The sequence below is a fragment of the Mobula hypostoma genome, chromosome 3 (genome assembly GCF_963921235.1).
Source record: "Mobula hypostoma chromosome 3, sMobHyp1.1, whole genome shotgun sequence".
Lineage (NCBI taxonomy): Eukaryota > Metazoa > Chordata > Chondrichthyes > Myliobatiformes > Myliobatidae > Mobula > Mobula hypostoma.
In genome coordinates this window covers 120,412,600-120,437,734 of record NC_086099.1, presented here as the reverse complement: position 1 = coordinate 120,437,734, position 25,135 = coordinate 120,412,600, and the positions used below count along the sequence as shown (strand labels likewise).

The 25,135-nt window shown below is 44.3% G+C and overlaps 1 protein-coding gene across 4 annotated transcripts in view; it reads right to left on the bottom strand.

Moving 5' to 3' along the window:
• Positions 1 to 25,135, bottom strand: part of LOC134344223 (transcriptional enhancer factor TEF-5-like) — a 322,867-nt gene that overhangs the window by 184,093 nt on the left and 113,639 nt on the right. For all 4 annotated transcript variants that reach the window (XM_063043663.1, XM_063043662.1, XM_063043665.1 and 1 more), the window contains exon 3: positions 12,622 to 12,874. In XM_063043663.1, coding sequence (XP_062899733.1) covers positions 12,622 to 12,628 — 7 coding nt within the window. In that variant the 5' untranslated portion in view covers positions 12,629 to 12,874. The remainder of the gene's footprint in view (positions 1 to 12,621; positions 12,875 to 25,135) is intronic.

Genomic DNA, 25,135 nt, shown 5'->3' with positions numbered 1-25,135 from the left:
CCGATTCCTATTCCCGTTCCGACACACCAGTGCACAGCCTCCTCTAACGCCATGACGAGGCCACCCTCAGAGTGGAGGAGCAACACCTTCTATTCTGTCTGGCATGAGAATCAATTTCTCCTTCCAGTAATTTTTTTCTCCCTCCCCCTTCCCTCTTCTTCTATTCCCACTCTGTCCTCTACCTCTCCTCCTCACCTGCCTATCACCACCCCGGTAGCCCTCCTGCTTCCTTTTCTGTTACACTCCACTCTCCTCACCTATCAGATTCCTATTTCCTGAGGAGACTGAGGTCATTTAACATCTGCTGGACGATGCTGAGGATGTTCTACGAGTCTGTGGTGGTCAGTGTTATCATGTTTGCTGTTGTGTGCTGGGGCAGCAGGCTGAGGGTAGCAGACACCAACAGAATCAACAAACTCATTCGTAAGGCCAGTGATGTGGGGATGGAACTGGACTCTCTCACGGTGGTGTCTGAAAAGAGGATGCTGTCCAAGTTGCATGCCATCTTGGACAATGTCTCCCATCCACTACACAATGTACTGGGTGGACACAGGAGTACATTCAGCCAGAGACTCACTCCACCGAGATGCAGCACAGAGCGTCATAGGAAGTCATTCCTGCCTGTGGCCATCAAACTTTACAACTCCTCCCTTGGAGGGTCAGACATCCTGAGCCAATAGGCTGGTCCTGGACTTATTTCATAATTTACTGGCATAATTTACATATTACTATTTAACTATTTATAGTCATAGTCATACTTTATTGATCCCGGGGGAAACTGGTTTTTGTTACAGTTGCACCATAAATAATTAAATAGTAATAGAAATAGTAATAGCAATAGAAATAATAAATAGTAATAGAAAATAGTAATAAATAGTTAAATAGTAATATGTAAATTATTCCAGTAAATTATGAAATAAGTCCAGGACCAGCCTATTGGCTCAGGGTGTCTGACCCTCCAAGGGAGGAGTTGTAAAGTTTGATGGTCACAGGCAGGAATGACTTCCTATGACGCTCTGTGCTGCATCTCGGTGGAATGAGTCTCTGGCTGAATGTACTCCTGTGCCCAACCAGTACATTATATAGTGGATGGGAGACATTGTCCAAGATGGCATGCAACTTAGACAGCATCCTCTTTTCAGACACCCACCGTGAGAGAGTTCAGTTCCATCCCCACAACCACAACATATGGTTCTATTACTATTCATTATTTATGGAGCAACTGTAACGAAAACCAATCTCCCCCGGGATTGATAAAGTACGACTATGACTACGATTCCTTCCTCTCCAGGCCTTTATCTTTCCCATCCTGTGGCTTCACCTATCACCTTCCAGCTATCCTCTTTCCCCCTCCCCGCACCTTTTTATTCTGGCATCTATCTCCCTTCATTTCCAGTCCTGAAGAAGGGTCTCAGCCTGAAATGTCGACTGTTTATTCACTTCCACAGATGCTTTCTGACCTGCTGAGTTCCTCCAGCATTTTGCATGTGTTGCTTTGAACAGCTAACTCTTTCTTCTCTCCCTGGGTGCTTCCTGGCCTGCAGAGTAATTCCAAATTTCTCCGATTTTCCTCTGGATTTCCAACACCTGCAGTTTTATTTTGTTTGGAGAGCTTTGAACGCCAGCTTCAGTGAACAGTGTCACTAGCTTTCCTCGTGTAATCATGCCGTGAAATCACTTCTGGGCACATTTCCCTGTAACTATGTTGCGTGTTTTTAGAATCATTTTGGCTTCTGCAGCGAGCACTTACAGATGCAACCCAGCACAAGTGACATTCATCCAGTGCCAGAGAATTATTACAACTGCATGAATACGGTAATGCATAGAGGGGAGTGGACAAGTCCTTTCAGAAAGTCAAAGGCATCTGGATAGCTGAATATCAATACTTCAGGAGGCATGACAGAGACTCAGAGATCCTTCCCAGGCGAGAGCTGGGCTCTCCTTGGAGGAGATCTCTACCTGACAGGGTAGTTGGTACCTCGTTTTAACATTGCACCAGAGTCTAGATCGTGTGCTCTTGACTCTTACCCTCAAGAGACAAGTGCCAAGTCAAAGCTAACACCGAGATCCACTTGCCATCATGGTCACTAGAGAGTGTGACAGAGCAGAGGGGAGATGTGGCTTCACCGTCCCAGTGGCCCGGTTTCACCGCAGCTGTTGAACTTACCTGTTCCCCCTGTAACTCCACAGTGCTCCCATTTCCCAAAGACACAGAAGAGCCGGGAGGTTAATGGGTCGGTATAAACGGGACTCTGTGTAAGCGGTGGAACCTGGCAAGAGGTGGTGGGACTGGAGGTGGCGAGATGAAGGTCAGATTTGTGTAAATGGGTGTCTCCACACAGTGCCGACTCTGGGAAAGCAGTTTCCAATTCCAGGGTTGAGCGTTTCCCAGGCAGACCCTGCTGAGGAGTTGGGCTGAACACACTTTCAGGGTCTGGAGTCCTGCGAGGAAAATCGGGCAACTTACTGCCTTGTCCTGTGAGTCAATCCCAAATTCCCCTCTCATTCTGCATCCCAGAAATGACCGGCAGTGTGTGAAGGCAACCCAAAGATCAACACAAAAGGCAAGACTTTTCTTTTTGCTTTTACCATTACAAATCCCAGGCATAAGTGCAACAGAGAGGCCCAGACTGACTGAGACACACCCAGAGACTTGTGTAAAGTTATCATTTAACCATACAGTACCTATGAATGTGCCCGCCAATTCACCGTGTGTATTTGCTGAAATGTCCCTTGGCATATAAACACCAACAGACTGGTAGCACAACATTCTGTCTGGGCTTCAAGACAGGGAAAGCATCACACTAACAAGGTCAATAACAAGGTGAAATATGTATTTTACACTTACACTAAAAAATCTAATTCATAACAATAAGTTAGCTTTTACCTAATAACTAATGACTTCTCTACATGTTCTGTCTAGCTGTGATAAACAAATTAACCTGAGTGAAGTAGATATATGCAGACTTAAAGGTCTTTATGCCAGAGGAAGGGAAATACTTTTGATACCTATTTACTCATTGATTGAAATACAGCTTTAAGCCACCCTGCCCAGCAACCCCCGATTTAATCCTAGCCTAATTATGGGAAAATTTACAATGACCAATTAACCTACAAACCAGTAGATCTTTGGACTGTGGGAGGAACCCGGAGCACCCGGGAGAAACCCACACACAGCCACGGGGAGAAAGTACAAACTCCTTACAGGCAGCGGTGGGAATTGAACCCGCGTCACTGGTACTGTAAACTGTTGTGCTAACCACTACTCTACCGTGCCACCCCACAGGTGTTAATTTGTGACCTCGCCATCCAGGTAGGTTATTCACCAAAGCTGACAGTGGCAGTTTTTATTTAAAAAGGCGGTGTACACAGCGTGCAAAAATTTCCAGTCTCCTGTTAGGGTCTTTTCAGAAGGTAATGATGGGACTCAGAAAAGTTACCTTCTTTTGAAAGTCATGACTCTACCCGCATCAACAAAAAAAAGAGACAAAAGGAGAACGACTCTCCCTTCTTAAAACCCCTGAGTCTTGGCCTCAGTTGCTCTCCAGGCGAAGCAGAGCCCAGAGAGACACTTGAAACAAAACAGATGCCCACGTCGGTCATGGTAGCTTCCACTACTAAATATAGAGCTGGAACCTACGAGAGCAGGAAGATATGTCAGGTAGGGGGATAGAGGACTCAGGTTCAGGATCAAGGGGAAGAGGCTCAGAAAGGGGAACCTTCTACACCCAGCGCGTAGTGAGTACCTGGAACAAGGGAAATACTGAAGCAGAATTGCTTGCAGCACTTTATCCGAGTATTTGAATTGCTTTGGAACAGAAAGCTTTCACCCAAGTGCTAGGAGGTGATATTAGTGCAGACGGGTGGGAATGCATGCAATGGGCTGAATGGCCCGCATCCATGCGGCTTGATTCTGTATTAACATACACCAGAGTGAGGTACATGCAGTGAGCACTCCACACTCACTGGTTTTAGTGGAACAAAACCTGAGTTAAAAAACACCGGCCACAGAGTGTGTATTCAACACCAGTGACTGTGGATGGCTTTCTACAGCACAAGACCATAAGGCACAGGAACAGAGTTAGGCTATTCGGCCCATTTTATCATGGCTGATTTGTTATTCCTCTCAACCCCGTTCTTCTGCCTTCTCCCTGTAGCCTTTGATGCCGAGATTATTCAAGAACCTATCAACCTCTGCTTTAAATATACCCAATAAATTGGCCTCCACAGCTATCTGTAGTAATTAATTCCATAGATTCACCACACTCTGGCTAAAAGAATTTCTTTCCTCATCTCTGTTCTAAATGGGGGGGGGGGGGGGTGGAATTACTGTCAAATGCAAAGCAGATCATCTCTGGGCCCGGGTCAAGGCAAGCCAGCGTCACTCTCACCAGAAGCATTCACTGGAGAAGAAATAGCCCATCCCATGGATTTAAGAGCAACTTATTTTTTTTTATAAAATCTCCAGAGTGGGGCCTAGGAAGAGAAGTTTCAGAAATTTTCAGAAGAGTTCAGCCATTCAGAGATCATATCCACCTTGGGGCATAAAATCTCCCAATTAAACATTGTAACAAACTTTTCACATTGCTGATGATCACATCTCAGCTGCTAACAGTCAGACTCTCTTTCCATCCTGTATTCCAACGACGTGCCACATGTCTTAGCATTCTGACTATTTATAGCATGCCAGTTATGTACTGGAGAGTAACAAGCACGCATCATCTCCCCTGATGCAGCACTCCAGCTACACATCGTGCAGCGTTGTTCGTGGGAGGCTCAGGCTGTTCAGAGACCGTGTTTAACAATCACTGCAATTGTGCTCCAGGTGCCGCACAGCACAGCACTGGGACTGGGACAGAAATCCCTGGGAATTTCCTCTCATGGCCCAGCAAGGTTATCCTATAAAAAGCCAAGTCGCACAAGCCAGATGAGTCACTGAGCTGTTTCGAGGCTTGGAGTGGGCAGATACCCTACCATTGATCTTGTGTGTCGCTTTAGTGAAAGACAAAATAAGGCAAAGGTGTGCGAAACTACAGGCAGACACCAAGGAACAATAAGTTCTACTTGATCAACAAACGGCAGAGCTTGGGAATCCTGCAACATGAGCAAGTTTTATCGAAAACACAACTGGGAAGTCGGTGTGTGAAGGGTACCAACACAATCCTCAGTGTGTTAAACACATGCTTACACGTGGAAACACTGAGAATAGGCAGCGGTGCAAACACAGCACAGCCCTGTTCAGACTTTTTTTAAAACCTCAGATACTCAAAAAGTACAAACTCAGCCTGCAAACAGTGTGGGCCTCAAAGTTCAAAGTAACATTACTAACCAAGTTAGTGCATGTCACTATATACAGCCCAGAGATTCATTTTCTTGTGGGCATACTCAATAAATCCAATAACTGTAACAGAACCAATGAAAGACTGCACCAACAGGGAGGGCAACAAAATGCAAATACAAAGAGAAAGAAAAATAGTAAGAATAATAAATGAGTAATGACTGACCATCACAATAAACACAATGAGAGCTCTCCAGAGCCCCCTGTGTTAAATCCAACCTGGGCCACTGCCAGGCAATGTAACAATGGGGCTCCACCTGCATCCTGGGTGGGTTCCTGAACCCAAGTCGCCCGTGTTGGACAAGCAGCTTCTAGAGATGTGTGATGCCTTCCTCCCCCTTTACACACCCCACTCCCCACGGAGCTTCCAGCAGCTCACTTGGGGACTGACAACCTGGCAGGGTGGTGCTACAACAACAGCCTCTCGCTCAATGTCAGCGAGACCGAGGGCCTGATGATTGACTTCGGCAGGAGGAAATGGGAGGTCCACCAGCCAGTCCTCGGTGGAGGAACACAGTGGCAGAGGATCAGCAACTTGTAATTCCTCAGTGTTAACATTTCAGAGGATCTGTCCTGGCCCCAACACGCAAGTGTAATCATGAAGAAGGCACAAAAGTTCAAAGTACATTTATTATCAAAGTATGTACACCTTCTACAACCTTGAGTTTTGTTCCTAACAGGCAGCCACGAAACAAAGACACCCAAAGAAAAAGACTGTCTAACACCCAATGTGCAGAGAATAAAAACCACATCATGCCCATGGAAAAAAAAACATATAAAATAAAAGAATAAAATAACCCACAAAAAGACCGTCCAACACCCAATGTGCGATGGAAAAAAAAATAGCATGCAGAGAGGAACCGCACGCAAATACTGTTTCTGAACTGAAGTCTGCAAAGAGAGTCTGTAGTTCAGCACAGAGTCGAGTAAACGTCGTGGAGCAGCGATTGGAACCGGCCCGTACCTCGTCTCGGACCCTGGCATACTGACCTATTCGATCTGGCCCGGCGCTTAGCTCTCCGTTCAAACAACGGGCTCTGCTCATACCTTGCCTTGGGCTGTGACACCCTGACCTTTCCAATCTGGCCCAGCGCTTAAATCTCCATCCAAGCAATGGGTTCTGCCACTTGGATATACCAGACTTTGTCTCGCCAGTAAATCACTGTCCGAGCAGCATGTTCAGTCCCATCAATACCCTCCGGGGCCAGGACCTCGCGGCTCTGAGCTGGCCTGTGCCTGACCTTCCACACTCACCGCAGCACCTCTACTTCCTTAACAGTTTGCAAAGATTTGGCTTGCCATCTAAAACTTTGACAAACTTCTATAGACTGGCTACCTTACAGCTGGGTACGGGAACACCAATGCCCCTGAACAGAAAATCCTACAAATACTATTAGATATGGCCCAGTCCATCACAGGTCACCACTGAGCACATCCACACCAAGGGAGCGCTGTCGCAGGAAAGCAGCATCCATCAAAGACCCCCACCACCCAACCAGGTTCTTGCTGCTCTGCTGTCAGGAAGGTGGTACAGATGCCTTAGGACTCACACTACCAGGTTCAGGAAACTCAACCATTAGCCTCTTGAGCCAAGGGGGATAAATTCACTCACCCTATCACTGAACTGTTCCCATAACCTAAGGACTCTTCGTCTCATGTTCTCGATATTTATTTATTATTATTATTTCTTTCTTTCTTTTGTATTTGTTCAGTTTGTTGTTTGCACACTGGTTGTTTGTCCTGTTGGATGTGGTCTTCCATTGATTCTATTGTGTTTCTTGGAGTTACTGAGTATGCCCGCAAGTAAACTTATCTCCTGGTGGTAAACTGAGAAAAAGTCACCACTGTGCAAAAGTCAGAGGGACAGTCAGTATACTGTATATAGCTCAGGTGCCCAAGACTTTTGCACAGTACTGTATTTGTCAACGTGGAGCGGAGAGCAAGTCTGTAAATCTGGTGGGAGCAAAGGGTGTTGGGAATGGCGAGAGTGGAGCGCGGCGGGAGGGGTGTGGAACAGGTGGCAGAGGAGTGCCAGGGGCAGGGGATGGCACACCCAGCCCTGAGACACCACGCAAGGTCATTTGATTCCAAACAATTGGTTTATTGATCATTACTGAATGTCCCTCTGGTGCTTCCTGCTCCCTCCAGTCTTCCCAACCATGATTCCCCTCTCCCTTTCCCCTTCCCATTCTCAGTCCACAATGGAGACCCGTATCAGAATCAGATTTATCATCACTCACATGTCATGAAATTTCTTATTTTTGTGGCAGCAGTACAGTGCAAAATATGAAATTACTACAATACTGTGCAAGTGTCAGGCACCCTAGCTATATATATGAGCTTAAGACTTTTGTACAGTACTATATGTACTTTAACAATAAACTTACTGTGAACTTTCTGTTATTACCCTACAACCATCAGGCTCTTGAACCAGCATGAGTAACTTCACCCAGCTCAGTGCTGAACAGATCCCACAACCTATGGACTTACTTTCAAAGGCTCTACAACTCATATTCACAGCATTATTTTTTTAAACTTCTTTATTATTTGCATAAATGGTGTTCTTTTGCACATTATTATGCATATTTTCCATTTGCACTATTTATTTTATATTTTTATTATAACTTGAGTATATTTTATGCCTTGCACTGTATTGCTGTCACAGAAACAACCAATTTCCTGACATATGTCAGTGATAATAAACTTGATTCTTTCTCAGCACCTAGATAGGAAAGGCTCAGAGAGACATGGTTTAATGTGGTCAGGTCGCACTAGCAGCGTCAGTATGGACTAGTTGGGCCGAAGGGCCTGTTTTCCTCACTCTGTAATTGGCGAATTGATTAAAAATAAATTGGATTGTTTGTCATGGAATGAGAGGATTTGTGCAAAAATTAAACTTCTTAATGTCTCGCTCACCCTTTGTTTCAAATCTCCCACCAATTCATACCTTGAAGATTTGATCAGCTCCACTGACAATCTTTCAAAGTTTCTAGCCCCATTGAGCATTAAACTGTTCCATACATTCTTGTGGCTTCAGGTACTAAATTCCAGGATTTAGAATTCCTTCTTCGAATTTTTCTATCTCTAAAAAATCTCTCCTTTATTCAGACACCCTTAGCATCATTAACCAATTTTAGCTCACTTGCCCTGAAATCCCCGCAGGCAACTCTGTCAAATTTCTTTTGACTATGTGTCGTGCAGTTTGTTGAGATAGTTTGCTAATTTGAATTAAAGATGCAAGAAGAATACAGGGTTGATTTTGCTATTTAGAGTGGCCTTTGATAATAAGGGCAATCTGTAGAGAGAACCATGGGCGATTTGGTAATCCAGCCTGGGAGATACACTAATGCTTTGCTTCAATACTCTCAGCCACTCCTGCTCTGTAAACAAATGCTCCTTGCTGATTTTCTCTCAATTGTCTTCCCTCCCACTGATGTGCTTTGTCAACAGAGAAAACAGGTCCAACAAGAGGTGACCAAAATCTCATTCCAGCTTTGAAAGACCTGCCCCACCCCTGAGGAACCACATGGGTATTTATTACAGAGACGAGAAAACAAACTAGGCGCTCCTTGGCACTTTTTAACAAGGAAATAGATTAAAAATCTCATGTCAACCCATCACCTACGTTCGTTCATCCTCACTTTCCCCGGCCCAATTTTGGGGTCTGTTGCACATTAGGCTCCCCAACCCGATCCAGATCATGGCCTATGTCACTGTAGTCTGGTTTCACATGAACATTAAACTCAGGTTTCGACTGCTTGGGCTGTGGCTTTGCACAGTACTGATGCTGAATTATCTCATTAAGAATGTCCAGGGTGCATGGCAGTGGGGTGGGATTCCTCTCAGTTACCTGGACCAACAAGCAACAGGGAAAAAAACACAATTGCTTACAAGCTCCCAGCATTTTATAGTCACCCTTTAGTTAGAAAGAGTGAAGATACAAGGTGTAAGAGTTATGACCTGAAATGCTAGCTCTGTTTAGGTTCCTACAGATACAGCCTGGCCTGCTGAATAGTTTTCCAGCATCTGTACATTCACAAGACACAATATGGTTTTCTTTCTGTACTTCAAAAGGAAGTGCAACTCAAAAGAAACAAGCAGCAAGGTCAAGCAACTGAGTAATGTAATCCTCAGCCACACTGACTGAACCATTCCTGCCATAGTCACGGTCACAGTGGGGTGCCAAGCTAGTGTAGTGCTTAGTGTGACACCATTCCTGTCACAGTGAGGCACCAGGGTATTGTAGTGCTCAGTGTAGTGTGTAGTGGTTTGCCATTGCCACCTTCTGGGCAGTGTCTTCACAAGATGGGTGACCCCAGCCATTATCAATACTCTTCAGAGATTGTCTGCCTGGCGTCAGTGGTCACATAACCAGGACTTGGGATCTGCATCAGCTGCTCATAAGTCCCTGATTGGGGGGGGGGGGGAGGGGTTACCTAGCAGGTGCTACACCTTGCCCAAGGGTGACCTGCAGGTGAGCAAAGGGAGGGAGTGCCCAACACCTCCTTTGGTAGAGATACATCTCCACCCTGCCACCTTAGGGATTGGGTTTGACAAACTTGTCAAATCAGACAAGTTCTTCTAATTTCCTGAATGGTCAATGCAAATTGGATGGTGTGAAACTTGGCAATTATTTCCCATCTCATGCTATGATGTTGCCCAAACAAGGTTAGAGGGTACATAGAGCAGTTAGGGAAAGGGGGACCGTGCGAAGGGAAAGGAGGCCGAGCGAGGGGAAAGGGGGGCCGTGCGAGGGGAAAGGGGGGCCGTGCGAAGGGAAGCCATCTGAGGTGGAAATGTCAGATACGAGAGGGCATAGATTTCAGGAATAACAAACATGACACTGAAGAAACAAAGCAGGTCAAGGAACATGTGTAGGGGGCAGAAAGGAATTGTCAAACATTTTGCATCAAAAACTTGCATTAGGATTACTTGTACCTGTTTGTACACCCGGATACCCCTATAGTTATGAAAAGATGGGAAAAATTTAAAGTTGATTCACATGGCAAGGTTTTTTGTAAAAGAAAGCCTGTGAAATGTCTGAAATGTGCTGCTTAGGGATATGAGTGAAGCAGGTGTGACATCAATGTGTAAGAGGCACCAAACAAACAACTGGATCAGGAGGAATAACAGAGATGGGGACCACGGGCAGGCAGAAGGGGTTTGGTTCAGATTGGCATCATGTTTGACACGAACAATGAGCTGTTCCTATGCCATGTTCCATCTCGAACAACTAAGCCTTGTAAGCACACGCAACAAATCCAACTGCGCAAAGGTGTGTTCAGAGCAAGACTGTGGCTTGAGTTCTGACCACCACTGAACAAGGGACAAATTCAATTCCACAGAAAGATGCAGCAGAATGCTCGGGATGGTTCATGTCAGATACTTAGGAGCACTTGAAGACCACCACAGACAAAACAATGCAGCCACGAGCCAAGCACACCTCATAGTGATCTTACCCAGTAATTAGTTGCTAACTACATGCCTTATTATGAAATGATCACAAAAGTATTGAAGAGCTTTAACAATAAGTGGAATGAATCATCACTGTCATAATACCTTGCAAGGCTTAATTGCTTATCATTCTCATGGCATACTTCCAGAGATCAGGAACATAACCATTTAAGGTCAAACTTTCAAGCCCTTAAAACAAAAGACTAAATGGTCGATTAATAAAAGGAACCCAGCGATTTCTCTTCTCCTCATAACCAGTGATCTTCTTTAGAAGCTAGATCTTAAATCTAATTTGTCACTAAAGCGGGACTGACCAGGGATGTCACTCAACCAATGTCTGACGGGTTATGGTGGCAATTCAAATAATATCACGAAAGTTTGATTCTTCAGGTGCACAAGTTTCCTGAATGAAATCCACTTGATTTATTAAGGAACCTGACACGCAGCCTCAAACAGGAGCAGCAGTAGGTTTAAGTGGTTCCTGTACATTGCTCACTCAGAATAGAAAAGGGATGAAAACACAGTGGAAATAAACAATCCCTCCAGTATCAGAAGAACAACCATACACCAGCTCGATCACATCTAACCCTCATGGCTCAGATTACACACAAACCAGCCACGAAGTCTCGCATCAGTATCAGCACAAACTGAAGGAAGTCCCAAAGCATTTCAGGTATTCTGGACAACTTCCAAACTGTGCACAATCTCTTCTCAGGCTTTCATCCGGGCCCAGGTGTCGATCTTAACCGACATTTTGATGAAAAAGTCCGTCATCTTCAGCATCATCCCTGATGAAGATGGAGGAGTTTGCCATCGTAACGTTGGTTAAAATCGACACCTGGACCTGCTGGAAGCCGGAAAAGAGTTTATGCATTATATACACCCTGAAACCACTAGTTGCTTTTCCATTTCCAAAACAATCTGAGAGAGTATGGCACTGTACTTATGCCAAACTTCACCTGGCATAATGAAGGGCAGTTCCACTCACTGATGCAATCTCATTGCAAGGTTGCTCTCTCCCAAAACAAAGGTGCTGAAGTGTAGAGCCATTTAAATTTGCCAATACTTGTGTCAGGGTCAAGCCATTTCATGAACATTGTTGTAACTTGTACAGCCTTCACATCATTCTTTTGAAGATATACCAGTGTGAAGACCAGCTGCCAATGTTTCATCCGTTAAGGGATTGCTCTGAAAGATACAGGCTCCATAGCCACTTGATGCAGGAAGAGGGGGTGAGTCACAGACCTGGGCCAGCATGGTCCTCCAAATGTCCAGGACCCTACAGCATTGGCAAAGCGGGATGCTGGTTTACTCCGGCATTTGCAGTCTTGCTCCCACCAGAACAGGTGTGGAGAGGGAGAACACAGCATCTATCAATGACCGCCTTGCAGAACATTTCCCACCAGCTGACTGCCACCCCTGAGAATGCCAGCTCCGACCGAAACCCAGCCGAGCTCTCCGCTGCTTCAGATGCAGCCTCCTCCCCGAACTTCTACCACCTCCGCAACCTCAGTGCAGAGACAAGGGCTTTGAAGCTGGAGAGAGGTGCATGGCTAGCTTGTAGAAATCCAGCACCTACTCCAAACCCCTTTGAGCACCAGAAATTTTCATAAAATATTAGAAACTCTGAAACAAACCCTGAAGGAAGCAGAAGGCTTTCGTGAGCTCTCCATTGACTGGAGCTAGATTGGAGACAAGGACAATAATTCAGAGTTAGCTTCTCCGTATAAACCTATGCTTTGCTCAAGGTTGGTACAGAAAGGAACAGCAACTGCAAACCCAGAGTTAATAGCACTCTGGGAAACCCTTGTTGTCACACAGACACCCACCGTACATCTTGCCCTCGTCAGACAGGATAATCTTCCGTCGACCACACGGTGGATAGATGGCCAGGGCCTCCTGGAAGCTCTGCTCAATGTCAGGACTCCATACTCCCTCAGCGTCATTATCCAACGATTTTTCCAAAGCCTCTGCCCCGTCCTCCCTCCCATCTCCGGGGCTCCCGTTCCCGTTCCAGTCGTTGGACGCAATTGTGGCAGCTGGCGGGGCTCTGAGGAGAGCCGTTAGTTACTGAAGTGAAACCTGCGGAGACAGCGAGGACACAAGGTTAGTGCACGTGCCAGGAAGGTGCCCTTGCCTGCTGCGGGCAGGCACCACAGTCGATCACAGCGAGCATACAGTCCAGGGACAGGCCCTTTGGTCAATGATATCTGTGCCAAAAATTACACCAAAAAATTAAAATAAATCTATTCTTCCTGCACAAGAGCCATATCCCTCCATTCCTTAACATACAGGTGTCTATCTAACAGCCTCTCAATCTCCACTATCATATCTACTGCCAACGTCAGCTCTGGCAGTCCATTCCAGACACCCACCACTCACTCCTTGCATAGCAAGAAAATCTTGTCCTTAAACTGCCCCCCCCCCCACACTTTAGGCGCACTTGCTGCACTAGTTTACATTTCTAAGGGCAATTTAGAGTGGAAAGCAAGTGTAGGAACAGATTCTGAGGGTCTAACCTATTATAATGCCTCCTGCACATTTAAAATACTCTCTGCAGCTTCTTGCTTTCCTGCACTTTTGGACTGCCCACAATTACAACTGCACGACGTATGCTAGTGATATGCACGGTAGCGTAGTGGTTAGCACAACGCTTTACAGTACGGGTGACCCGGGTTCAATTCCCACCACTGCCTATAAGGAGTTTGCACGCTCTCCCCGTGACCGCGTGGGTTTTCTCTGGGTGCTCCACATTCCAAAGACGTACCGGCTGTAAATTGTAAATTGTCCTGCGGTTAGGCTCAGATTAAATCACAGACTGCTGGGCGGCGGGACTCGAAGGGCCTATTCCATGCTTTATCTCAATAAATAAAAAATTAGACCTGATTCTGATGATAATGAATCAAGTTGACTTGAAAGAGCTGAATGACCAGCTCCTGCTCCGATTTTCTGTGCTTCTACGCTCTTAAGGAACAGTAGTTAGTCAGGATGTTGACCTGGCAGATCGTCGCATAGAATTAGAATCGGCCTGAGTGGAGCTACCAAAGGCCAAGGAACAGAAAATGTTGGGAGTTGTGTATGGGCTCCAGAATTGTTGTGTGGTGATTTTGGACATGTTTATCAATAAGGAAATTAGAGGTGCCTGTAACAAGTGTAATTTAGTAGTCACGGGGAGAGGGGAGAACTGGATTTAATATGTAGATAGGCTGACTCAACCAAAGCAGCACAGTGCGGAGTGTGCAGATGGCTTGCAGTTCAAACAAGTCAGGTTCAATCGTGATCTCTGGTGCTGTCTGTGTGGAGTTTGCACGTGACCCCTGGGAGGGTGCAGGATGCCCGCATTTCCTCCCACATTCCAAAGCCTTGCTAGCTAATTGGCCGCTGTAAATTACTGCCGGTAGGAGGATCCGGGGAGTGTTAAGGCATAGTGGTTACAGTTCGGCGTGTCGGAGTTGGGGGGGGGGTTCAAATCCGCCGCCGTCTGTAAGGAACTTGTACGTTCTCCCCGTAACCGCGTGGGTTTATTCTGGGCGCTCCGGTTTGTACGCTCTCCCCATAACCGCGTGGGTTTATCCTGGGGGCTGCGGTTTGTACGTTCTCCCCGTAACCACGTGGGTTTATCCTGGGGGCTGCGGTTTCCTCCCACAGTCCAAAGATGCTCATTAACTAGTCAGTGTAAATTGTTCTGTGACTAGGTGAGGGTTAAACGGGTGCGTTGCTAGGCAGCGCTGTTCGTTGGGCTGGAAAGGCCCGTTCCACAGAGTATCTCTAAATAAAGTAAAAAAATAAATAAATCAAAATAAATGTACGACAGAACAGCTCACTGGGAAATAAGTAAGGGATGAGATTGATAGGATTGGGTTAGAAACTGGCATGGGATTGACGGGCCGAATGGCTGTAAGTTAACATGAAAAATACAACAGAATATAGAAGGTGAATTCCTGGAATGTAAAAAAGATGGATTTCTGGATCATTATGGAGAAGGTTGTAAAGACACACAGGACACTGATGCCAACAATTGAGTTAAAAAGGGACCCCTCGGAAAGAAAACAATATTAATATGGAACATTACACTAAGCTCAGAAGCGGTGCAGCTCCATCTGAAACCAGAGTTTCACTCCAAACCACAGAAACAATCGAGACATGATCAGCATGTCAGTTGGTGTAGACTGGGAATGAATACAGTGGACAGAAATGGTTAATATATAAAGAAATATCATGCAATTTTCAGTAAGTATACATTCCCTTAAGATGCCAAAAACAACAGGAAAAGCGATCCGATTGTGAATTGGACATGAACGTTATTAACTTTAAGGAAAAGGCTTAAAAAGTTACCAGAAGGAGTGCAGAAGGTCTGGGAATTAAAGGATTTTTTAGAATTCAGTACAAGATGATCAAGAAATTGATAAGTGTAGGGAAAATGGACTAGTGAGAATAACTAGTGGGAAATATCAACAGCAACAGTAACAGCTTCTGGGGGATGTAACAAAGTAAAGATTAATAAAGGTTAACGAGGGCCCTTTTAGACAGAGACAAAAGAATTTATAACATGGGATAAGGAAATGGCAGAGGAACTGAACAAGCACATGTGTGTGTTTTTTTTAGAAGATATAAAAAATTCCTTCCAGAAATAGTGCAGAGTCAAGGGTTGAGTGCGAATGAGGAAACACAGTATTCAGGAAAGTTCCGCCAGAGAAGTGAACGGTCTGGAAAACTGGCCCCAAGTTCTCTACCCCTTTGGAGCCGCTCTACATCCTCAATGCACTCCCATTCGTACATTGCTACTCACCACTCACATTGATATCATCAACAAAGGGGTCCATTGCATTGATCCTCTCAGCTGAATTATTGATGTAGGTTGAATAGCTGGGACCCAGCCACAGAAGCCTGCCATAGTCCACTACTACGACGGCCCATTTATTCCAAACCTACTTTTTTCCATCTGCTAATAAACTATTAAAGCACATTACCCCCAATACCATCTACTTTAGTTTTTCCCCCCACTAACCTCTTGTAAGAAATATTATCAAAAGCCATCTGCAAAATTAAATATCCACTGGCTCACGGGTGTTAGCCTGACACCCACAATTCCATCTGCTGTATACTTCCCTCCAACCTCCTCTATCTACAAGAGGCACAAGATACTGGAACCTGAAGCAAAAAAGAACGGACTGCGAGAGGGTTGGGCAGCATCCGTGGAGGGAAACGAACAGCTGGCATTTTGGGTCCAGAATAAACTGGACTCTCACATTCCATCATTATACTTACTGCCATGCACCTCCCTCCCCTGGCAACCCTCAACCCAGTTCAGATTCAGCCACTCACCTACAGATTTGTGCAATTTAGTGGCCAATTAAACAGAGGGCAAGAGGGTGTGACTATGACCATAAGACATAGGAGCAGAATTAGCCATCTGGCCCATCAATCATGGCTGATCCTTTTTTTAAATCTTCTCCTCAACCTCAGTTCCTGGCCTTCTCCCCATAACCTTTGATGCCATGTCCAATCAAGAACCTATCAATCTCTGCCTTAAATACACCCAACGACCTGACCTCCACAGCTGCACGTGGCAACAAATTCCACAAATTTCACCACCCTTTAGCTAAAGAAAATTCTCCGCATCTCTGTTTTGAAAGGGCGCCCCTCTATCCTGAGACTGTGCCCTCTTGCCCTAGACTCCCCCACCATGGGAAACATCCCTTCCACATCTACTCTGCCTGGGCCTTTCATCATTCAAAAGGTTTCAATGAGATCCCCTCTCATCCTTCTGAACTCCAGCGAGTACAGACCCAGAGCTATCAAACATTCCTCGTATGAGTTTTAAAAGAAGAACAAATTGTGACAAGAACTCAGTGGAAATAGCCAATGTTTCATGTTGAGACCTTCAGGTGGTCTAAACCCAAAACATGTCCCTTCAGTTGCTGCCTGGCCTGTTGACTTTCTCAGCAGTCTATCTTTTTGTTCCAGTATCGACTTGAAACATTCTCAAAAGACTTCAATGGATCAGTCAAACATGATTTTCCTTTCATCTGGAAATCTGAATTGAAAACATAAAATGCTGGAAACACTCCGCAGGTCGGGCAGTATTTGTGGAAAGAAAAACAGTTAATATTTCAGATCAAAGACCTTTCACCAGAACAGTTATGATAAGGGGTCCTGGACCTAAAATGAAAAGGGACTAATCAGAAACAGGGAGGGAGAAATAAACTCTTTCAAATTGAAAAAGTCATATCTCTTTGTTGATTTCTTTGTCTGACTTGCTAAAGTCTGGAAGTGATTTGCCTCAAATTGATTTGCAGTTAGGCATTTAACTGCCTTGCATACCCGGATCAGAAGCTGAGTTGGCCCCTCAGAGATGCTATAAAACAGACACAAACAAAATGTTGCAAGCACTTGTAATGTTTTGCAATTCCAGAAACTAATCGAAAAGAAAAACACGGGGGCCGGGGATAATGTGTCTACTTTGTTTTACTTTAGTGTCACACGCACCTATGATGTGGTGGCGCAATGACGGATGCCATTCACGTACTTTTACATAAAACCCGCAATCAATTATGCAAACAATAAATAATGCTTAATCAAATATATTTACAATATTCCTCATTACTGAAATATTAAACACACACTTCTTTCTGCTTAGCTAGAAATTCCAACTCAATATTGAATGCATCTCAATTTATGTAAACGAGATACACACACACACACACACACACACATATCACTCTACTTTGAAACCATCTGAGGTTCTGGCACCTCCTCTGTGGTGGTTTTAGGAATTGACTCTAGGACTGCAGGAAGTGGCTCTTACAATTCTCGCCACCTTTATTCTCAAATAATTGACTCTGCTCCCCTCAATTGATCAATGTGTCATCTCCAGATGACATCAGACACAATCTCCACTGTGGAGGAAAGAGGCCCAGTCCTGTCCTTAATCTTTCCAAGTACCCACTTTTGATCGCCTCTCTAGTCTTTCGTCAGGAGTGCTTGTCTAGCGTGAAACATTGAACTTCCCTGTTTGAGGAGCCATTAATTTGTCTCAGCCGTTTGTCCTGCATACGCTTTCTGAGATTGGGTTTGAGGAGATCCAAGTGTGAGTCCAAGGGACAACCCAGGAACTGCTTAGCTGGTGAGATGTTGGTTGTGGAGTGTGTTGGATTGTAATATGCAAGGAGGAAACTTGTGAGCTTCTGATTCAGTCTCAGTGTAGTGTGGTTTGCTGACGTTGTTTGCAGTGCGATCGTTAGACTCTGGACAAACATTTCTGCCAAGCTTGTAGCTGGGTGGTACGGTGAAGAAGAGAGAAATTGTCTTTAAACTCAGGAGAGAGCATAGGGCATCAACTTTTTGCTGTAGATGTTTCAGTAGCAGGCAATTTCTTTTTTACGAGGTCGACGCTCAACCCAGCACGGATGGAAAGCGTGCCGGGGAGCTGGCTGAGTTCGAACTTGGGAGCCTTTGCTCCAAAGTCCAGCACTGATGCCACTATGCCACCAGCCAGTGGTACAGTGCAGATGTAATATGTCTTATTCCATTCATTTTCAGGAATGACTGAAACTGCTCCACAACAAACCGCTGCTTGTCCCTGATGAAGTATTCTGAAATTTATGCCTATGAATGGTCTGGCAAAATTCATACGGATCCTCCACCAGGGCAATGAGGGCCATTCCCAGATAGGGGGAAACACTTCTTGGCACCTTCTGAACTTGTTTGCATCCTAAATAGTGTGAGGCAAGCTGCTGGATCTGCTGATCTATCACAGGCTACCAGACAAAGCTTCAAGCAACCCTTTCATTTGACACTGCCGCAGTAAGGGAATGTGATGCCAAGGCCATGGGGCGTTCACTTCCATCACTCATAACATGTGACATGACTGCACCTATACCATAAGGCAAGCTTCACTGGATGATGTGGATCATAACGTCTGAGTACAGTGTCTGACGTCACTATCTCATTTACCCTTTGAAAAGCCACCTCACACTGCTCTGTCCAGTACCATTTCTTCTCAATCTATAGTAATAAGTTCAACAGTTGAAGCACAGGTCTGGCAGGAAATTGTTACAGTAATTGACAAATTCTAAAAAAGGACCACAACTTGGAAATTTTTTCAGCAATTTGTGTAATCCTTGTGCGACAATAGTGTAACCACAGTAAGTGATGCTTAGTTTAAAAAATTCACACTTCTGTTGCATTGTGCTATGAGCCCATAATCTTCTAGTCTCTTTAACATTTTTCTTGAGATTTGGGAGATGTTCCTTGTCATCCTCACTGATAACAATGATGTCATCCAGATAACACTGAGTCCCTGGGCAGTTTTGAGCACCTAGTCCATAGCTTTCTGCCAGAGTGCAGGTACAGATGCGACTCCAAAAATAAGCCTATTATCATGATAAAACCTTTCATCAGTGCTTACAGTGAGAAACACTTTGGACTCTTCTTCCATCTCCAGCTGCAGATAGCCTCAGCTAAGTCCACTTTGCTGAAGTGTCTCCCTCCAGAAAGGTTTGCAAAAATACCCTCTATCCTGTGCAAAAAGAATTGATGGCAACCTTAAAATCATCAAAAATCCTGACAGAGCCATTCATCTTAGCTACTGGGACCTTTGGCATTGCCCATGGGCTCCACTCAACCTTGAAAAGAACTCCGTCAGCCTCCATGCGATCTAGCTCACAGACCACTTTATCACGGTTGGTGTAAGGAACAGATGGGCTTTGTAAAACACAGGTGTGGCATTTTCATTTAACACCATTTTATCCTTGACATATTTGAGTTTTCCAATGCCATCCCTGAACACTGTCGTGGCATTGTCCAGTGCCTTTCTTAATTAACTTTCAGTTGATGCTATTGCAGGGACGTAGCATTCAAATGCAGGATGGGTCTCCAATCTTGTTGTAGTTGTTTCAGCCAATCACAACTCTAGAATGCCGGCCCTCCTGCTTTTACCACATACAAGCCCTATGTGGCTTGTTGGTCGTTGTAATTCACTGTTAGGGATGTTATTTCCACAGGAATCATCTTTCCTCCAGTATAAGTTCTCGTTGGATATTTATAGACTTCAGGTCAGTATCTTTGAAATGCCATTCAAACTTATGTTCTGGAATGACTGAAGTAGCTGAGCCAGTGTCCAATTCAATGTCAACTAATTTGCCATTCACTTCTGGTACAAGCCATATTGCTCGTCTCCAGTTTGTTTTCATATTGTGAATCTCAAGGCTACTCTGTCCTGTGCCACTCTCGTTATTAACAGATTTTTCAACAACGGAGTTCTGCCTCTAGAGGCACTGCTTGCTTTCCATGCAGTTCATCTTGTATAAACATCACTTCCTGCTTACAAGCTGTTCTTTTCACATCATTTCCTGCATGGATTTCGACTTGACGCACACACGGTGGAAAGACATCTATCTCCATCTCCTCTATTTGCCATTGAAACCAGCAATATCTCTGAGACTTGAGCTTATTATTATTGGTAAAGGTTCAGTAGATGAACTTTGAAGGAAATAATATGTTTACTGTTCATTGCTTTAAACTATCATTGTGCTACGAGTTCACTCTCGTCCATGGCATAGTTATAGAATGCTACGTGTGTATAGGGGTGTATGGGGTGGTTGGGTCCTGACTAAATATCAGGAAATGCCAATAGTGATTATATGGCTTCTCCCACTCGAGACAACTCTGGCTTCACGTAGGGCTTAGGTCCGGGTGCACCCTGTCTCACTGAAGGAGCTCTGTCTATGGCGAGTGTTTGGTGCCAGAAAAATAACCAGATCAATGGTGGTGGTGTCACCTAAAGTCACTGAAGTCTCCGGCAGCAGGGAGATGGATTCCAAGCTTTGGTGGAGGATTGCCTTTGGGTGAGGTCTAGTGTATGATTCCCAATTGGGAACACTAGTAGAGGTCAAATGCTCTAGTTAGATGAGCACTGCGGCAACAGAAACCATTGGCAAACCACCGTTGAAATTTCTGCCTTGTCAATCATGGAAAGAAACAAAAGAAGGAAACCAGACAACAGCGTGAATGGGGTTGATTCTAATCAACAGAACAACACCTCGCTCGGTAGGGGTAGTCATGTGCTGCAGGTGACACCAGACTGTCATCCAGAGACTGTAAGCAATAGGGAAAGGCTAACGGTAACAACATGGAACATCCGTACACTTTACCAGAAAGGGAAGATGGACAACACATTAAATGAAATGAAGAGGTTGGAAGTTGGTATCTTTGGCCTGTCAGAAATTAGATGGACCGACAGTGGAAAATTCACTAAGAATAGTTCTCTGATAATGTATTCTGGAGGTCAACAGCACATGTATGGAGTTGGAATTATTTTAAACAAACAAGTATCAAAATGTCTTATGGGATATTGGGCGATATCCGATCGGTTGATTTTAGTTAAATTAAGGGGTAAACCTTTTAACATTAGCATAATCCAAGCCTAAGCACCAACAAATGATGTGGATGAAGAAGATATCAACAAGTTTTATGAAGATCTCGATAGTACTTATAAGCAATGTAAACCTCAGGACATAAAATTAGTTATGGGAGATTTTGACGCCAAAGTTGGACAGGAAAGGGTTGATAACATCATAAGACCCTTTGGATTATGGGAGAAAAATGAAAATGGAGAAAGGTTTACTGATTGGTGTGTCAGAAACAACCAAGTGATCACCAATACTTGGCATAGAAACCATCCATGTAGATTGTGTACATGAATTAGCCCTGGAGATAGAAGAAGGAATCAAATACAAAGTAGGTTTAATGACCATTAATGAACGCTTTAGAAATAATATCACAAATTCTAAAGCCTACCCAGGAGCAGACTGTGGTTCAGATCACCATCCAGTAATAGCTACCATCAAAACACAATTAAAGAAACTGAAACGTGGAAGAAAGAGAAGGAAGTATATGTTGGGAGAACTTAAAAATGATAGCATACTTAAGCAACAATTCAAAACAGCTGTAGAAGAACACCTCAATGAAAATGTAACAACATCTATTTGGGACAGATTTAAATATGCTATACAGCAATCAGTTGAGGAGATAATCCCAGTACAAGAAATCCAACACACCAACAAGGGGTGGATAACCAAAGAAATTCTAGATCTGATGGAACAAAGAAGGATAGTGAAGAATAATGTACAATACAGAGAGCTCAACAGGCAGATCAGACAATTGTGCAATATTGCACAGGAAGAATGGCTGAATCAAAGATGCAATGAAGTAGAGGCCATATTAACAACAGCAAAGAAATGCACAAGAAAATTAAGGAAATTACTGGAATTAAGAAAACCTCCTCTACAGGATGCATATGATCAGCAGACGGATCCATACTAACAGATCCAGATAAAGTATGTGAGAGGTGGATTCAGTATATGGAGCAGCTGTTTGAGGATAATAGAGGGGAACCCGCAGATATTAAACCCCCTAATTCTGACTCACCTATTACCAAAGAAGAAATAACTAAAGCTATGAAAAGCATGAAACGTGGTAAAACCACTGGACCTGATGAAACTTCAGTGGAAATGATACAAGCCCGAGAAGATCTGGGCATAGATATTCTTTTTGAACTGTTTAATGGCATATATGAGTCTGGTGTATTGCCTGACGATCTCTTGAAATCAGTGTTTATAACTCTGCCAAAAATTCCTGGAACTATTGACTGTGAGAATTATAGAACAATCAGTCTTATGAGTCACATAATAAAGATTTTGTTGAGAATTGTGCTGAGTCGAATTAAAAACAAGGCCAGAAACTTCTGAACTGCAATATGGGTTTATTGAGGATAGAGGAACTAGGAATGCAATTTTCATACTACAAATGCTTTCAGAAAGGGCAATTGAATATCAAAATCTAATGTCTTTTTTGTTTTATTGATTTCACTAAAGCATTCAACAAAGTACAACATGAAAAGATATTTCAAATTCTCGCTAAACTAAACATTGATGGAAGGGACCAACAACTGCTTCAGAATTTATATTGGAACCAAACGGCGGCGGTAAAAATTGATGATAATATAAGTAGTTGGACTAAAATTCAAAGAGGAGTTAGACAGGGATGCGTTGCCTCACTGGAATTATTTAATATCTATAGTGAAATAATTCTCAGAGAAATAGAAGGCCTAGATGGGATAAAAATTGGAGGTGTTAACAGCAACAATATAAGATATGCAGACGATACCACTCTAAAAGCAAGTGCTGCAGAAGATCCACAAATCCTCCTAGACAAAGTAGTACAAACAAGTGCAGATTTTGGTCTAACCATCAACTGTAAAAAAACAAACGTATGGTCGTATCAAAACAGCAGGATACTCCCAAATGCCAATTGTACATCAGTAACCAAGAAATTGAACAAAAGACCATCTTTAATTACGTTAGTAGCTTTATATCACAAGATGCTAGAAAGTAGAAATTGCCAAAACCAACTTCCAAAAAATGAAACCCATTTTTACCAACAGACACATTTCCATGACAACAAGGCTTAGGCTACTAAAATGTTACATCTGGTCAATCTTGCTGTATGCTTCCGAAACATGGACTATAACACCAGAACTCCAAAGAAACTTAGAAGCAACAGAAATGTGGTTTCTTAGAAGAATGCTGAAAATATCATATTTGATGATGGTTGTCTCTTGGGGTCCGAGGAAGACCTTGTGCAGTCATCTGTGGATCCGTATGTGGCTTTGGAGGCCGAAGGCTGAAGCACACATGCGGTTGCAGGTTGGACATGGAATGGCTGTTGTTAGAACAGGTGCACACACAGCTTTGTAGCGTCGGTCTCGTGCTGCTGCAAGGCACTGATTTCGGTCATCCTGAGGAGACTGAGGTCCTTTAACATCTGCTGGATGATGCTGAAGATGTTCTACGAGTCTGTGGTGGCCAGTGCTATCATGTTTGCTGTTGTGTGCTGGGGCAGCAGGCTGAGGGTGGCAGACACCAACAGAATCAACAAACTCATTCGTAAGGCCAGTGATATTGTGGGGATGGAATTGGACTCTCTGACGGTGGTGTCTGAAAAGAGGATGCTGTCTAAGTTGCATGCCATCTTGGACAATGTCTCCCATCCACTACATAATGTACTGGTTGGGCACAGGAGTACATTCAGCCAGAGACTCATTCCACCGAGATGCAACACAGAGCGTCATTGGAAGTCATTCCTGCCTGTGGCCATCAAACTTTACAATCCTCCCTTGGAGGGTCAGACACCCTGAGCCAATAGGCTGGTCCTGGACTTATTTCATAATTTACTGGCATAATTTACATATTACTATTTAACTATTTATTACTATTTTCTATTACTATTTATTATTTCTATGACTATTACTGTTTACTATTAGTAATATTACTATTACTATTTCTATTACTATTTATTATTTATGGTGCCACTGTAACAAAAACCAATTTCCCCCAGGATCAATGAAGTTTGACTACTACTACTACTACTCCTCAAAGTCAGATGCAGCTTTTCTGGTCAGGGCGCGCCATGCAGCCCTGTCGGCTGCGGACTCCTCAAGTTGTTGAGGCTGGGGGACTGCTTATTTGATCTGCGATTTCAGATTGTCTTTGAATCTTTTTTTGGAGCAGCCCTGATTGCGACTGCCGGGCTGAAGCACACCGTAGAGCAGCTGCCTGGGGATTCTTGTTTCACCCATGCAGATTACATGGCCAGTCCAGTGTAGCTGGGCTTGGAGGATCCTTGCCTCAATGCTTGTGCTGTTGGCTCTGTCAAGGACTTCCTGGTTGGTGATTCGGACCTGCCATCGAATCCTCATGATCGACCGCAGAGAGCGCATGTGAACCTACTCAAGCTGTTTGATGTGGCTGCGGTACAGGGTCCAGGTTTCGCAGCCGTACAGGAGAGAGGTGAGGACCACAGCCTTGTACACCTTGAGCTTGGTTCAAACTGAATGTCCTCGTGCTCCAGAACTTTGACACGGAGTTTCCCGAGTGCCTGGCTGGCTTTCTGGATCCTTGCTATGATCTAGTTGTCAAGGGATCTGTCACTGGAGATGGTGCTTCTGAGATACTTGAAGCTCTCCACATTCTTCTGGACAGTGCCGTCGATGGTGATGCATGGCTGAGGAGAGTAACTGTTTGGTGCAGGTTGTGGGAGAACTTCTGTCTTATCGAGGCTGATTGTCAGGCAGAACAGCTTTGAGGCTGTGGAGAACTTGTCGACAATTGAATGCAGGTGGCTCTCCTGATGGGCCATGAGGGCACAGTCATCAGCAAACAGGGCTTCAGTGATGAGCCTCCACAACATTTTGGTCTTTGCAGCAAGGCGTCTCAGGTCAAACATCGATCCGTCTAGGCGATATCTTATGTAAATACCCAGATCTAGGTCCTTAACAGCATG